This window comes from Carassius carassius, chromosome 29 (genome assembly GCF_963082965.1).
Source record: "Carassius carassius chromosome 29, fCarCar2.1, whole genome shotgun sequence".
In the NCBI taxonomy this organism is placed as follows: Eukaryota; Metazoa; Chordata; class Actinopteri; order Cypriniformes; family Cyprinidae; genus Carassius; species Carassius carassius.
In genome coordinates this window covers 1,831,800-1,850,135 of record NC_081783.1, presented here as the reverse complement: position 1 = coordinate 1,850,135, position 18,336 = coordinate 1,831,800, and the positions used below count along the sequence as shown (strand labels likewise).

Sequence of the window (18,336 nt, the reverse complement as noted above, 5' to 3'; positions counted from 1 at the left end):
ACATTAAAATTGCATTCCATCACTTTCTCCTCTGAATGGGTGCCGTCAGAATGAGAGTCCAAACAGCTGATACAAACATCACAAAGTAATCCACTCCAGTATATTAATGAATGTCTTTTGAAGCCAAAAGGATGCTGTGTGTTTGTTTAACCCTTCCTCCAGTAAAAAAGACCATTCTCTGTTGTCTCTTACATCAAAATACAGCCACATATTTCTTTAGAGCTGTGCAGATTTCTCTCCTGATTCAGACCAGACCCCTTTTTCTCAGGAGGAAGCGTTATTATGGACTCATATTTTTTTATGAATGATTCAATGTTCCATTTTTACAAATCTGACGAAGGAACAAACTTTTTTTCAAAAATTTTTTGACGAACTACTCCTTCAAGCTAAACATCAGCTTATTTGTCGTCAGTCAAGAGTGACAGCCGCTCATGCCATTTCCATCGGTTTCCATTCATGTCCTCTGAACAGGAAGTCAAAATCACCGAAATGACTGCTTCATGAATGACCTTTTGTGTGACATAAATCCCAGTAAATGCCTCGCCCGAGGACAAGAAGGGAGTTATACAGTATCTTATCTCTGTGGAATATCTCACCAACCTACTAAACAGACTCCCAGAATCAGTTAAACATAATTGTTCAGTGTTCCTCCTTTTACATCGGCCGACTTCAAAATGCCAAGCAAGAAAAAAAAAGACTAGCTTCATTTAACAAGGAACCTGTTGTGATGAATTAGAAACTCAGATAAGACGATGGACCACTGAATGACCAGTGCCTTTTCACACTTCACGAGTCTCGCTGGGACAGCTATGTGTGGATGAAATCATCTGTGCATGCACACTCCAGTTCTTCTGGAAAACACGGCTTTGTTTTGATTGTCTGAGATTCAAAATTGGATAGGGTTGGACAACTTCTGCAAATGTCAACATATTCCAAAGGTCTCAAGCCACTGTTGAGAGAACAGAATAATGAATGAGAGGGAAAGCAACAATCCATTTACTGTGCTAAAATAAATCCTCGCTGTGCACCAAAATGCTGCAATCGGAACACAATTGCGTCCTAACCTCCAAGGATCTCTATTCAGACGTAGAGAAAAAGAGAACAGTGTGATGCCTTTATTCATTAGAGTCTGAATTTGCTTGAATTAATAAAACATTTTGCATTAAAAAAGCACTTGGAGAAAGGGCTTGCGATCTCCCAGCTGGGACTTTTTTGACAAGCGTCCACCATTGTAAGAACATTTCAAGAATGGTTTGTTGAACCTTCAAGAAAATTAAGCCATTCAGAACAAACCTGAAACAGCTTCTCAATCGTGAGACATTCATGGCCCAATTCTGCGGTGCTAGTCTCTGTGTTTATGTCAGAGGAGTCTGGGTAGTTGTGCAAATGAGCTTTCCATCAGCTCCACGGGACAGGAGCAGTCAGTCACTCTGCTTTACAGTCTCCCTCCTGGGCTCATGGCTTTCACAGAGCTAACAGATTTGGACAGCTCGCTGCTGATGGTTTCCATGTGCTTCATACTTCATCTTGAGAAACGGTTCTGAGCAAAGCAGCTTGCCGATTAGTTTTTTCATTGTGCAGCGTCTGCATAAACATGTACATATGTAAAAATGCAACTACAGTAATGCTAAGTAAGCTCATCTAACCAAGTGGCGAGACACAGAGGTTAAAGACAAATGTCTGATCTTAAAGCAAATAAATATTAGTGTTTAAAGGCTTTTTGAGCTGGCAAGGCAGACTCTAACTATCTACACACACACACACTGTGCATACATACACATATCTCTTCCATAAATTAAAGCATCATGCAGGTCTTAAATCAGAGCAGAATTAAATCGTAAAGTCACTGCATTTAATGATGAATGCACTGCTACAAAAAATTTTCCTCCGTTTTTTGGGTTGTTTTCTATTACAAATATCTATTCTATTACAAACTTCATTAAATCAAGACACATTTATGTGAGATGCAAAGTGAAGATATGCAGTTTGACAAAACCGATCAAATTTAAGTGAGTGTACGCATAAAAAACAAAAACAAACATCTAAATGCGTGTTATCCCTTTGGATAGAAGTAGATTGTTCAATATACACTTACCATTCAAAGGTTTTATTTAAAAAAAAAAAAAAATTGAAATAAAATAAAAAGTTGTAGTAGAGAGCTATGCGTCTATTTTGAATAAATGCTGCTCTTTTAACTTTAAAATGTTTCCAACATTTTCCACATAATCAGTTTATTAGAATGATTTCTGAAGATCACTGAAGCCTGGAGTAATGATGCTGAAAATTCAGCTTTGGTCACAAAAATAAATTACAACTTAATGTATATCAAAATGAAAAACTGATATTTTAAATTGTTATAATATTTCACAATATTACTGTGATTTATGTATTTTTAATTAAATAAATGCAGCCTTGATGATCTTAAAACACTTTTACTACTTTAACTAGTATACTAATGAAAATTACAAGAAAAAATTAAAAGCACAAAAATTGAGAGATTGAGAACACAACATAATTCTAAATCTACTGAATCCATAATCTGGGGATATGTGCAGAACAGACATAAATTTCATATTTCACAAAAGTTGCACCTCCAGATTAAAAAAAACTGCGCATTGGCAAAATTTTACCAAAGGTTTTATAGGATATATAATAAAAATGAAAAAACACAAACATAAATAGTAATCTTCCTTGAAATAAATAAATAAATATATCATCCTATAGCTGCCTTCACAATCTACACTGACTGTGTTGGATCTTTCAGCTGAAAAAAGTCCATTCTTAAAACCAAAACACTATTATAACAAGATTTTCTAATTCAAAGGACTGCTTTCAAAAAACAGTACTTTCCGTTACTTTTTTATAAATGCTAAAACTCATGGCATCCACACAACTCTTACTCCTTTACAAGAATCTCTTGAGGACCGGACTCTATGAAACTGCTGATAAAGGCCAAAGCTCTGCATATTTTTCCCCCGTTGTTATTATTCAAGGAAATGTGAGCACACGGATTTGTGTTAATGCACTGAAGTGTAACAAATGTGTGCAAATAAGAGCATGCAGCACTCAAGTTAATTACGCACTAAAAAGGGAGCACTCATTAACATTATCCTGAAGTGTAAATAAAGTATATTCATTAGTTACGGACTTTGCAAATATAGCTTGGGTCTGTTGGAAATGCAGAAGATTTGACTCATGTGACGTAAAATGTTATTTCAGTCATGAATTGGAAATCCTTTTCACAATGTAAATTCAGTCCTTCTGCTCCAGGATGATTCCGAATAAAAACTTCTTTCTTTCTGTAGTCAGAATTGTGTTTTATTTGAGTGCAGCCCTCCTCCTCGACATCTATATCAGCCGGTGTCCTCCAGGGATCTGTCCTCTGACCCTTCTCGTTCTGGAGCTCCACTTGTTCTGTGGCATTTCTCACAGTGGGCCATTCTGCAAGAGTATTTCAAAGCAGACTTGGACATGCTCCTGCGGGGCCGCTGGCCTGAGCTTTCGGGCCCCAGCTGGCTCTGTGCTGCCAGCTGCATCCAGTAGTTATTCCTCAAAGACACAACCCCAGGTGTCCTTCCCTTCTGCCCTATAATTCCCGTCTCTTTCATCCTCGCAGGATGTCCAACTTGTATTATGGGCTCATTCGATAAAACAACATCCAGAGGAGCAGAGGCAGATACAGGTTCAACACAGACACACAAACAGATTGTTTGCAGATGCAGCCGGCTTTCACAATCTGCGAAAAGAAACTTTTTTAGAGCTATCTGGCTCGAAGCACATGAAATTAAGAAATGAAGCACATGCAAACCATCTCAAATCTTCCCAAATAGGGATAAATTGCTAATTAAAAGGAAAAATAAAACAAACCTATTCATGTGCTAAGGGAAATGTGCAGCAAAAAAAAAAATCACAGTTTGCTAATGTGGTCGGAGTGTTTTAGCACATTACTAACTGATTGCTATGCCGTTCTGATTGTTAGCATGTTGCTGTGTGTTTACTAATCTGACATGAGTGTTTTTAAGATGTTATTAGGCCGATATGATTGCTAAGATGTTCTGAGGGTTTTTAGGACATTATGAAATGCCTTCTATTATGACCTGATTGTTAAGCATGTTGTTATGTGTATGCTAATGTGTTATAAGTGATTTAGGCTAAAATATTCTGAATGTTAGCATTTAGCTACACGATTACAAAAATGTTCAAATAGTTTTCATCAGATTACTGCATGATTGCTAAGTCATTGTGAATATTTTAGCATCTTTCTACATGGTGTTCAAATAGTTTTCATCAGATTACTGCATGGTTACCTAGTCGTTTTGAGTCTTTTAGCATCTTTCTACACCATTTTAAGGTGTTTTTATCAGGTTACTGCAGGATTGCTTAGTTGTTCTGCATGTTTTATCATCTTACAACATGGTTTCTAAGTTTTTCAAAGTATTTTCTTCAGATAAATGCATGTTTGCAAAGGTGACAGATATTCTGTATTTAAATCTGATGTTTTTTCAGTCATTTGTTATTTTACGTTTTTTTTATTTTCTCAGCCACTCTACTGTCCATCAGGTGTAAATCATAAGTCAGAATGCATAATTCATAAATGTAATATGAATGTATAATTCATGTGCAAAACACAAATGCGTGGAGTTACACGCCAAAGTTCACTAAAGTTAGGGGCTTGTTCAAACCCAAGTATGAGCAGCAGTAATAGAGATGCTCTCCTCACAGCAAGTGCCATTAAAACACAGCAGCAGTTTAGTTGCGATCTTCAAATCCAGAAGACTCCCTATCTGTCATTATGTTTAGTTTTGCTCGGAGAACATTCCCGTTTCTGCTTTATTTAGAGACTGCTCCACTAAATGTTTAATTATTTTGGCAGATGTGTCTGATGAGGAAGACACATAGAAATTGTCAATAACATCATCCGTGAAGAGAAGAGAGCGAGAAGTGTGAGAGCTGCGAGATGAATTTCATAAACAGAGGATGAGAGTATTAAAAACTGGAGGATTATGACAAGAGGTATAAAATGGGATTGCCTGGATTTCCATACTTTCTGCAACACGGCAGATCGTCCTCACTCTACATCAAACAGAGAATTGTGGGGTAAAATTCATCAGCTTGGCAACTAGGACTGCAGTGCTTACTCACGACAGATCTGCCATCGGTGAGATTAGCAAAGCACTCGAGTCTGCTGCACAATTGATACAACAGCGATGACAAACAGCAGGTGAAATGGTCGCGGGATTCAGATATGATTGGATAATAGCAATGCTAATGCTACCTGATTACACCTACAGTAATAACACACAAGTCTTTACCAACAGGTGACGCCAATTGGCTACTTCAACTCTTTTGCTGACATTGATGCATTTTTTCAGTTTTAGTCCTCATGCATCAAAGAAACGAGTGTGCAGACATCTTAAGAAGTTTGTCTTTGAGTTTCTCTTTAGAATGTTGATGAGTTATTTACTTACTGAAATTTATGTGCATTATAATGTCATAAATGTCAGTAGACCTGTACGTTTTAAAAAGAGCATAGAGATGATTTTGGCAATGGTGGGGACTACAACTTAAAAAACAATTGATCAAAAACATTGCTAGGAATAATTTAGTAGTTGCTGGATGTGACATGCCATAGCATCTCTACTAAATGATATGCCCTTGCTATAACAAACGATGTCCTACTTTGGTAACCATAGTGCTCTACTTAAATACGAAGAGGTCAAGCAACAGATTTATAGTGTTAGTTTACCAAAAGTGTAAATGACTTTGTTCTTTCAGACGAATATAATTGGAGTTACATTAAAATCTGTCCTGGCTAATTCTCTTTAACAGTCCAAAACACGTTAAATAAAGCACGCACATCCGTAATAAACGTGCCTCACACGGCTCCAGGCATGGAATAAAAGCCTCCTGTAGCGATTCCATGTGTGTTTTATAAGACAAATATCCATATTTCGAAAGTAATAAACACCTTTCTCTCACTTCTGCTGATGGTAGCATGCTATGTGGAAGCTCTTCCGGCGGATGTCTCTTAGATGAAGAAAGCTCTTCAGGTTTGGAACGACATGATGCTGAGTAATTAATGACAGATTGTGTGTGTGTGTGTGTGTGTGTGTGTGTGTGTGTGTGTGTGTGTGTGTGTGTGTGTGTGTGTGTGTGTGTGTGTGTGTGTGAACTTAGCCTTTAAATATCCGGAGTAAAACAAGCCATTGCATATACATTTTCTCTGAATCCGCTCCTTTTATAAAAATGCGATTTTCTCTACTCTTTTATTAACTTACCCACATTGAAGGGTTGGTAAACAAAAAAAAACAAAAACAAAACAAAACAATGCATTACACAAGAATAACATATTTTTGTGTTACATATATATTGCATGTACACATATTCACACAACAAAATATTCTGGGAGCCATGAAGTGGGGAAAGAGTTCAAGTCAACATGAAGCGGCGTTTCAAAACGTGCTGTATTTCCAAGCGAAACAGAATATTCAACAAGAGGCTTGATTGATTGAATTGGTCAAGAATTGATTGGCTCGTGAGCAGTGGGCGTTAGATGTTAGAAGATGTGAGTTTGATTCAGTCCAGCTCTGTGTCCCACTCTCCTCATCTGTTGCTGTAGTAAACTCTCCAGCCTACACACTGACCGCTGCCTGCATCATCTCAGCCATTTAGGACGGATTTCAGACTGCAAGCGACAGCCAGCTAGAGCCTGTATCAGCCAGACCACGACACTGACTACTGCCTTCACTCTTCCAGTCGTTTAAGATGGATTTCAAAAGGCTATACATCAATGCAGGACTGCCAGCTGCAGCTTATAACACTGCCTGCATCACTTTAATAACACCGAGTCATTGAATACATGGCTAGTATTTTATGATATGCATGATTTTGCATATGCCTTAAGTCAAAAGTTTGAAATAATTTTGTGTTTTAATGTTTTTGGAATAAATCTCTCATGCTTACAAAGGTTGCATTTATTAGAGTAAAAACAGGAATAGTGTGAAAATCTTTTGCAGTTTATTTGTTTCCAATATTTTAAAATGTAAATTATTTCTGTGATGCTCCGCTGTATTTTCAGCATCATTCCTCCAGTCTTCAGTGTCACATGATCTTCAGAAATCAGAATAATATGCTGAATTTGTGCTCTGTCATTAATAATATTTATTGAAAACAGTGATATATTATTAGAATTTAAAAGAACTTCAGTCTTTGAATAGTTAACAAAACAAGAAACATTTCTGATTATTATCAACATTGAAAACAGTTGTGCTGCTTAATATCTTTGTGTAAATCATAATAAATGATTATGTCATGATTAAAAAGTTCAAAATAGCATTTATTTGAAACAAAAAAAATCTTTACTATCACTTTTGATCACTTGAATGCATCCTTACATAAAATTATAACAAGTATTATTATTATTTTTTAATATTATTTACCCCAAACATTTAAATACTATAGTATTGCGGTTTCCACAAAAATATGAAGCAGCACAACTGTTATCAAAAATGATTACAATCAGAAATGTTTCATTTTGACATTTTATTTAAAGCTGTTTTGAGACATTATGAATTGTGAAAAAAGTGCAACAAATAAAAACCACAGATGCACACTTTTTGAAATCTCGTTATTCTCGCTAATGCATATAACTACTGTTATTATTGCTGTAACCTTTATTAAACTTACGTTAACTATTGCCAAGATTTCAGAAAGGCTACAGCAATAACCTAAAACAATGTCAAACTAGTTATTTAGTATAAATTGATTTATTATTTCTCTGCCCATCTGATCTAAGTGAAGTCAACTGAAAAGAAAAACTGTTTGCATGCATAAGATTATAAAGAGAAGTTCTGTGTATAGAATAAGTAAACGGTTGGTTTTGATTAATGGTTGATTTACAGTCACTTCGAAGTAACATGAACATTTCTCTTGATCTGATGAGTGTACAGTTTCTTCAAGATGTGATAAAACAAAGAATTCATAAGGTTATTGTTTACTGTAATCCATTAGTGCACACACAGATCGTGTTTCATGCTTGGTTTGGAGCTTCTTGCTTTATGAAGCACATCATGGGGTCAAGATGGAAACCAGTGTCCTATTGAACATAATTCTTGCATCCTCTGGGACATGCACTTCTGACAGGAACACACAAATAAGTAATTCTCCCTGAAAATGATGGGGTTTGTCATTTAAAAAGCATCAACTCAGACTATCACATCACTACTCACTCAAGCTCATTTCTTTAGCTTATATGTGACCCTGGAGCACAAAACAGTCATCAGTAGCACAGGTATATTTGAAGCAATAGCCAAAAATACATTGTATGGGTCAAAATTAATGATTTTTCTTTTATACCAAAAATCCTTAGGATATTAAGTAAGGATTGTGTTCCATGAAGATATTTTGTAAAGTTCCTACTGTAAATATATCAAAATTTAATTTTTGATTAGTAATATGCATTGCTAAGAATTCATTTGAACAACTTTAAAGATGATTTTCTCAATATTTAGATTTTTTTAGTCCCTCAGATTCCAGATTTTCAAATAGTTGCATCTCAGACAAATATTGTCCTCCGAACAAACCAGAGACATCAGTAGACATACAACAGTTTTGTGAAAGGAAAACTAGCCAAGTAATAAGCAGTTACTGTTCCTCTCTGTCTAAATGCTTTAAAGGTTGTTCTTTTGCTCTTTCGGGAACAAGAACTGTAAAGATTCTTCAAAAAATAAAATAAACACATGAACAGTGCTGGGTAGATCACTTATAAACTGTAATCGGTTACTGATTCCAAATTACAAAAAAAAAAAAAAGTTAGCTATCAACGTAATCAATCTTAGGTAATATAATTAGACTACTTTTGATTACTTCTTACCTACCTCACTAATAATTAATACCATATTGATTAAAAAAACTATACCCAGTGAAAGAAAATGCTCCTTTCTTTGTTATTAACAACATAATGCAATGTTTAAAGGTCCCTTTTTTCTAGGGCTGTGAATCTTTGGCAAGGCAGCGATTCGATTACAATTGATAGGTTTTCGATTCGATTCAATAACGATTTTTGCAAATTTAGAACGATTAAATTCGATTCGATTCACAATTAAATTCGATTTGATTCGAGTGCATTCACAGGATTATTTAAATGCTTCTACTAAATTATTTAAATGCTTAGTCAGGGGGCAAATTACAGTAGCATTTATGGTTAGAGAACCATAGGTTAAAAAAAAAAAAAACTTTTGTTCATTGTTAAATGCTAGTTTAATGATGCGACATGGCATACGTAAAAATGTATGTAAACCAAGTTTTTAAAAAAGAGCTTAAAGAGTATTATGTATAAGCTAACATTTTGTCACACCAGGGGCGTAGCCATAATTTCAGGAGTGACAGAAATGTCAAATACAATCATTTTATGTATGTAGCCTATATAATCTAATATAATATAATATTATCTGTACTGTAATAAATGTCAATTAGCACTGCATCATTCATAAACTGTTTGTGTTTTTTTTTAGTTTCATCAGTTCATTCTGCTTTTATTCAGTTTATCTGCAGATAAAGCCTTGCACGTCTATGAGAGCGAGATCGCTTCTCTTTCAGTGTGAAAACGTCTTCATCTCTATTTAACTTTTCCTCTCCATCAGCGAATGATTCTGAGAGAAAACGTGCCAGATGTCTGTTTGCTAATGAAACAAACGCTACTTTCATGCATCTGATTATCAGATAAATCTCGCGCTCTTATTTCAAGGTCGTTGTTAATGCTGTGGTTAATTTTAAAAGTTTCCTTCGTATATTCGGTTCATCCGCATTGTTTAAAAACATTTATCATTCAGTGGAACTGTGCGTATGATTTAGACACTTACATTTCTGCTCCGTCCATGCAATAAATACAGCTGTCGACGGCTCCGGTAACTCCGTCGGTAAGATGCAGAGAGCCATTGACAAACTACAGAAAAGTAAAACTACTTCACGTTAGCATTACTGGCCACGAGTCCTATAGATCACACGTCAGCTGCGTCAGAGACGAACGGAGCGCGAGCGCAATCCTGTGACAGTCTCAGGCGGTAAACAGTGGAGCGCGTGAAGGACAGATAAGAGGCACGATTCACGAACACTGCGTGTAGTAATTTAATGTGTATACATTTTGAAAGCATTGAATCGCTATAGAAATCGCGATTCATTCGATTCTTAGCATTTTGAATCGATTACTGTCCGAGATCTGCGATTCACGATTCAAAAATCATGTTTCAAGATCGATGCATATGAATCGACAGGGTTTGTAATCGATGCATCGAGAAAACGAGTGAATCGTTACACCCCTACGTTTTTCGTGCTTTTTTGAAGCTTTGATTGTGTTTACAGTGTGCACGTGTTCATGTTTCGCGTGTAATTAAACAGTATTTTTCACACAATTCACCTATCTGTATACCGCTGTTTTCACTGTCATAAAAACGAGCTGATGTCTTCCTTGTTCTATAAAGTCCCTCCTTCAGAAATACGTAACGAGTTCTGATTGGGCCAGCGGTTCCTGTGTTGTGATTCGACACCAGCTGAGCGCATGTTACCCTCCTAGAAACGCGATTGGACGAGTTTTGAGAAGCAAGTGGGCAGGAGCACGTGCTGGAGATGTACTTATAATCACAGGAGCGTATTTACTGACGAGATGCACATTAAAATCGTATTCGATTTATTTGCACAGCCCTAACATCTAGTTAACAAAGCTAAACAGCCTTGCCCTTTGTGTAATAAGTTACAGAAACTGTTAAACGCACCAACTTAAATAATAAAATACACTTACCGGTTGTGGTCCATAAACAACACCTTCTCCAGACAAAGAAGGAACTGCTCCATCTTTCAAGAATAATCTTTGTGCGAATCCGGCATTAAACTGATTGAGATTAAGGAAGCTGTCCTCAGCTAAAAAGCTGCACATAGTTTTACATGTGGATTATAATTTTCGTGTAGTCCACACGGGTCGTTTGTTGTAGGCGAATTCTGTTAAATAAAATATTTAGCTTGGCATTGAACTTTGAGCTTTAGAATTTTACAGATATTATTTATACTCTAACAACAATATTACACACTAGTTTAAAACATGGGATCACGAAGAACGGGACCTTTAATGCACTTCACGTCAAAGTTTTCCAAACTGGGGTTCATGAAGAAACAAGTTTAAGGAAAAGCTAATGGTTAATTAAATAAAAGTGATTTTAAAACAACAACATCAAACTAAAACACTAACTAACATGTACTAACTTGCCTTCAAATCTCAGGGGGACTTGTTTAATTAGAGTATTTTAACCCCTTAACAGTCTTCCCCCTTTTTGAAAATTCACCAGAAAGTGATCTATTCAACTTTGTGTTCCACAAATTGTGTTCCAAATATGAAGTTGACATAAAAAAAGACATTTTGTAATATGACACCTCCGCTAAGGTGGAAGAGACCACTAAAAGATTTTGAAATACCATATGTATAGTAACACAATGTCTGATTCCAAAATAGGTTCCACATGATACATTTTGAGATTTTAAGCTTTCAAATGGTATATAGCTTATGATGATTACTAAAACGTGAGATATTGGAAAAGGCAATGAAATAAAGGCTTTTTGTGATAACTCCTGTTCTGATGTAGATTTGTCATAGACTCTTGTTGCACTCTTGTCATAAATTAATTAAAATTAATAATAAATTAATTTTAATGCACTTACATAATTTGTAACAAAATAAAATGGTTAAACATATATTCAAGAGTCTACTTAGACCTTTCCAATGATATATAGTGTGTCATTACTATATTAGGATTTAATTGTACTATAGTGAAGTAAAGTGTATATATAGTTCATAATCGAATTAAAAGTCCTTAATTTTTTGGAATCTGATCATGTTATCCAGATTACATGTAATCATTTACTACCCAGCACTGAAAGAAAATATATGAAACAAATATGAGGGTTTGGATGCTGTATATGAAATAAATATGAATCTTTCAGACTCGAGTGTTCGGTCCATTAGGGCTTCCAATCTACTCTTATTCCCTAACAAGCGAAGATAAATAATATCCATCAGATCCCACCGAGAGGTGTCCGACTCTGATCTCGACTTCACATCCAAGCAGCACATTGGTTCTTTTCAAGGTGAAGTCAGGGTTTTCACAGGAATAAGGTGAATATAGATTAAGTGGGGTTTCCGAGCAGACCCTCATCGCTCGTCATCACAGCTGCTGTGATTGACAGGTCAGTGATCAATAGTAGAGCAGAGGCCCCTGTGGTTCTCCAGACCCAGAGCTGCTGCCAGCGAACAAGGCCATTGATCCTCTCCGGAGCGAGACTCTCACTGAATGCTTAACCAAGGGATTGCACTCGTTTACCTCAAGATCTTGTGCCGGCTGTGACAACTCCGGTCTGGCTGGCAGACGTCCAGGTAGCTGATAAAGATCTCCTGCAGAGAGGACAATCAGCAATTCTGCGGTTACATGATGAACTGGGGGAATTAAGTTATAATCAAAGAAATAATCAGAAAAATTGCTTTCTGTTTTATAAACTGGCTAGAATCATGACCGCAATCTGTGGGTGTTACAGCCTTCTTAATGTCTGTCAGTGGTATTCCAACGCAAACTATAACATTTTTCTCAAAGTAAACAATTCATTTTTCCACTAGCACACCATTACCTTTCTGGAGCCTTTCATTCAGACACGATCACTGTATAGAAACACACTTGTGTACTAAAGTTCATGGTTTGCAAGATTTCTTTCTAAAAAGAAGTCCCTTACGCATTTAAAAACATTTGTGTAATTTTACTACAATTCAAAATTTCTGTGTTTAAGTGTAATTTATTTCTGTGATGCATTGCTGTATTTTCAGCATCATTCCTCCAGTCTTCAGTGTCACATGATCTTCAGAAATCATTCTGATATGAGGAATTATTGGAAACATTTTCCGATTGTTATCAATGTTGGAAACAGTAGCACAGCTTCATGTCTTTGTGAAAAAAGTGATACATTTGAATTTTTCGGAATTCCGGAAGTTCAAAAGAACAGCATTTATTTGAACATTGAAATAGAATTCTTATGTAGCGTTGTAACAAATGTCTTTCCTGACACTTTAATGCATTCTCACTAAATAAAAGCATCACCTTATTGAACTTTTAAACTGTGTTTTTGCATTTGTGTTCCCTAGAAAAAAACGCACCGCTTTTATTCTATGGCATTACAACTTTAGCTCAAGTGGTAGAGCATTGCACTTGGGGGTTCGAATCCCTGGGAACACATGTTAGGATAAAAATATTAGCCTGAATGCAATGTGAGTCGCTTTGGATAAAAGCGTCTGCTAAGTGCATAAATTTAATTTAATTTTCATTTAATTCTACTTCCTTGCAATTCCACATCCTGTTTGCTACCTCACCTCCAAACTAATTTCAGGAAGCTTTCTCAATTCACTTCTCATTAACACACGACACAAAACATAATAGTACATGGTCACCATGTAACAAATCTAGCATTAGCCAACCTTACAAAAATGCATAACGCTCTCTTTGTCTGAGCTGAAATCTATTATTACCAATTCCTGATAAGTTGTCATCCACTGGCTAATATGATTCAGATAAACAAACCTCTGTAATAAGTCTGTGTGATGTGAACAGTAGCAAAGGCCTTTTCAATCTATCTGACAAGCTGCCAGAACAGCTCCCATCTCCAGCCTCTCGACCGTGATTCCTACTGACAATCAAACACTCAAGGCTTTCGAACGCATTACGAGGCTCAGCTTAGCATCTATTATCGAACATGCTCATCTGACCTCTCTGGGGCTGATGTCGCTGAGAGCGCTGAGGTGGAGGAGGAAGTTATTGTCAGGAAAAGACGCCTCTGCATTGGGAACGCAGCTGTGGTTACCTGTGAACACAGGAAACACTCATAATCTTCACCTCTCTATTTGTGGAGCACGAAGACAGGCCTCATTTGTAAAGCTGACCTGATTTCCACGACTCGGAGTCAACTTGCATGTAAAAATTAAAACAATACGAATGAAGACTGTTCTCACAAGAGCGAGAGTCATATTTTACACGGATCGATGGCCGTCTGAGTGGTAAAATGTGTGTTTCTGTCTCGAGGAAGCAGATGTCAAATGCAGAGATGGATTCAATTGGCGCAGGTATACAGATCAATGTGTGAGGGGACGAGATCTACAAGAAAAATGACCTTTGTCGATGTCCTTGTAAAGCTGGTCGATGAAAGCGTCCAGTTGCTCCCTCTGCTGGCTGGGAAGCTCAAGTGCGTCACATGCATGAACCCACTGACTCTGAGAACTAAGAAGAGAGAGTAACAATATACAAGTGCTGTGACAAGTCTGTTAGTCTAGCACAGTACACACAGTGAATAGAATAGAACAGAAAGGGTAAGTGCTAGTATTAATTGGTCCACCCGCTGGTTTTATTAATGAGTTTTCATTTACACTCTTATTACACTCTCTTCAGGTGCCACATGGGTGAAAAGTAATGATGTATTACAAATATTTCAACCAGTATCTAATCAGTTTTAACAGGTGTTGTTAACTCCCCCTGGTGTCAGTTACAGGCATCAAACCTTGTCAATAGATTTCATAACTTAATAAAATAGCCTTTAAATATTTGGGTTCAGTAAGATTTTTTTGGGTAACATTTTACAATAAGTTCCCATTAGTTCATGCATTAACTAACAATGACCAATACATGCATCACTGAATTGATTAGTCTTACATTAGTTAATAAAAAATACCACTGTATATGTTAGTCCATGTCAGCTCGGGTCCATTAAATAATATAAAATATGCAAAAAAAGATACAAATTTTGACTTTAATAATGTATTAGTAAATGCAAAAGTTAAGTAAAATGAATACATGCTTTATAAGTTTTTTTTTTATTGTTAGTTCATTTTAACTCAATGTCAACAGATGGAATTTTATTGTACCATGATACCATTATTCTTAAAGAAATTATACTTTTAATTATAAAAGCATGCATTAAACTGATTAAAAGCGAGAGCAAAGACACTTATTTAGGAGAAATAAAATAAAAAATTAAATAAAAAAAAAGTTTTCACTTTTTTATATATATATATATATATATACACAAAATAGGAAACGGTTCGTGAGCAGCAAATCATAATTTATGCAATATTAGTATTTTTCAATATTAATATTAGAATTTGCTTTAACAGTAATGCATGTTCATTCAACTTTCATATGACCTTTTTTGTTTAATAATGAAATCATTGAAGACAAACTGTCAGTGATACAGAGAGCCAGACCTGACTGAGGCCATCCTCGTACAGCGCTGTAGCAAAGAGATTACACAGCAAGCCCAGCCGGCCCTGAAATAAACACAACACTGTATTTTGGGCCACTTTTAAGATGGGAATCAATATTCTGCACAGTAGAAATCATTAATTTGTCACTACTGCATTTACCTGAAACTTCTCTCCCAACAATTTATGAACTATTTCCTCCTCTTCTTTAGCTGTACGGCTACAAAACTGAGAGAACAGCCTCTGCAAGCGTCCCTTACCTTGAGCCTGGAACAACAAGAAAACAAGCTTCCATTTTTAATGTTAACAATCCTCTTAGACACTTATCTAGACTAATACTAAACAGAACATCACCTGCTTGAAGGTGGCCACCATCCTTGCCATTATCATGATACTGGAAGTCTCCGGAGGGTAATGCACACTCCTGGATAATATGCAAACATGTTGAGTTGAACTCAAAAGCGGACTTATTTACTTCAAGGCCTTTGCACTTGCAGCCTTCAAAGCACAACAAACAATTACTGACCAGAAACCACATGAAGAACAAACATCACGATTATCAGTGTTATCACGGTGTATTAAAATGTGCTGCTGAAATCATTTTCATTTTAACTTCATGAGGACAAATAACAAACACAAATAGCAACCCTAGGTCCTTTTCGTTTGCATAACAAACAAATAAAATAACATTAAAAAATATTAATTCTACTAATACATACTACACGATCGAATAAGGTTTTGTAAAAAAAAAAAAACCTTTTTAAGCCTTTAAATAATTTCAAAGAGAAATATTAATCGAAATAAACAATTATTGGCATTCTATCTGCTTCATCATGAACAATTCTAAAGTGGCTGCCTTATTATCTGAAGTGTTGAGACTTTTAGAAAGCACTTTCCACCTACAGGTTAAGATTTACAACTAAAATTTGGTCCAATTTTCACAACAAACAGTAGACAGACAGAATTAAGACTGTAATTCCAGTGTCTGACAGCAGGTGGCGCTTATGGAAGAGCAGAAATAGAGCGAATTCCACGGTAACCTAACCTCTGTAAACAAAGCAGCCTGTGCTTATAAACCCTACTTTCAGTTCCCCCTTCATGCATTAATAAATAATTAATTTATAATTATATATATATATAATTTTTTTCAGTACTCTGCCTTCTTTCATATTTTCACACAAAACTAAACCTACCATGTTGCATCTGCGTGAGACTCTTACTAACTGTCTATTTATCTTGAGTTTTTCAGATTGCGATAATTAAGTACGGTTTTAATGATCAATATTGGTGCTGGGCAATGATTAGTTGCATGCAAAATAAACATTTTATATATATATATATATATATATATATATATAAAATACGTGTGTGCACTATAATGTGTGACACACATGCAGTATATATTTTGAAAATATTTACATTTATATATTTTATATTATATATAAACAATCATAAAATGTTTACTTTATATCCTAATGATGTTTGGCATAAAAATGCAATGTTTTATTGTTGGCTATTGCTACAAATATACCCCAGAAACTTAAGACTGCTTTTGTGCTCCAGAGTCACATATATTATGCATTTTGGGTATGATTCATTGCGATTAATCATCGCCCACCACTAATACTAGCCATTGGGACTTTTTATCGTGGTTTATCATCGAAGCGGCAACTGTGTCATCCCTGGTTCTGCATTAAATCCCAGTCCCTTTGAGGTTTTCTAGTCTTTGTAAACACACACACACACACACTCAACACTACAGTACATCACCTGACGAGAACACACACCTCTTCAGAAGAACACATCAGAGCCTTAAGAACATCCTTGTGGTTTTTTAAATGTTTCACAATGAAAATTTAACAATGTGAGTGGTCAGTTATGGTCAGATAAAGCAAAAAGTTGTAACCCTATAAAGCCTACAATGTTATATGTGACCCCGAAGCACAAAACAAGTCATAAGTCATCAATTTTTTAAGTTTATGTGTACCTGACAGTGAGGACAGGCCTTTTTTCTTTGCAAGCTGTGATGCAAGCAAAATAGAAATATTTTCTAACAGCATTAATGTTTACAATCACTTTTTTATCAATTTAACACATCCTTGCTGAGAAAAGTCTTTCTTTCAAAAATGTATAAATAAATGTTGTTGTTTTTAACTTAGATTCATCAAAGAATCCTGAAAAAAGTATCACAGGTTCCAAAATTATATTATATATATATATATATATATATATATATATATATATATATATATATATATATATATATATATATATAATGAAGCAGCATAACTGTTTCCAACATTGAATATAAATCAGTATATCAGAATGATTTCTGAAGATCATGTGACACTGAAGACTTGAGTAATGATGCTGAAAATACAGCTGTGCATCACAGAAATAAATTACATTTCAAATTATATCAGAGAAAACTGTTATTTTAAATTCCAATAATATTTCATAATATTACTTTTTTTTCTTCATATTTTTGAACACATAAATGCATCTTTGGAGACTCTTCTTTTAAAAAAAAAATAATAATAATAAATATTTTAGTAAATAAAATATTATGAGACGTCTTTTATCACAAAGATATGCTCAAGAAGATCTGTATGAATGATAAGCATCTGTGCAGTCACCTCTGCATTTGTACAAAACATTCCACAAGAACTGAGAGGAGACCAGAGGCTGTTCAATAAACACGGTGTCACCCTTTCTGAAGGCTTTTTTCGCGAATAATCCTCTGCCCTGAGGAGAGATAATTCGATTACTATAAAATAATATTTTAACATCTGCTGTCTGAAGCGTGAGATGGGAGAAACTTATTTAAAACTACATGTCCTTAAACATGTCTCCACTTTAGATAGCATGCATGTGATTATTTGTTAGTTAAATCGTCTACATTTCAGTTGTTTACATTTCAGTTGTTTAGCAGGTTCTGGCATGAGATGAGAATAAACCGGCTGATCTGGGAGAGGTGACCTCGACGCAGTTATTGGCTTTAACAGGATCCACGCAGCGAGAAAACATGTAATTTACGGGCGCCGCCATGTTGGATATTT

At 35.6% G+C, this 18,336-nt stretch overlaps 1 protein-coding gene across 1 annotated transcript; it reads right to left on the bottom strand.

The window, feature by feature from the left end:
* Positions 1-7,812: 7,812 nt before the first annotated feature.
* Positions 7,813-18,325, bottom strand: LOC132110040 (histone-lysine N-trimethyltransferase SMYD5-like). Its single transcript, XM_059516624.1, has 9 exons — positions 18,257-18,325; positions 15,753-15,775; positions 15,632-15,701; positions 15,440-15,544; positions 15,269-15,343; positions 14,158-14,341; positions 13,793-13,887; positions 12,366-12,436; positions 7,813-8,166 (listed from the first exon to the last, which is right to left on the bottom strand). Exons 1-9 carry the CDS (start codon positions 18,323-18,325, stop codon positions 8,076-8,078), a joined length of 783 nt encoding a protein of 260 aa, XP_059372607.1. The 3' UTR covers positions 7,813-8,075.
* Positions 18,326-18,336: the final 11 nt, after the last annotated feature.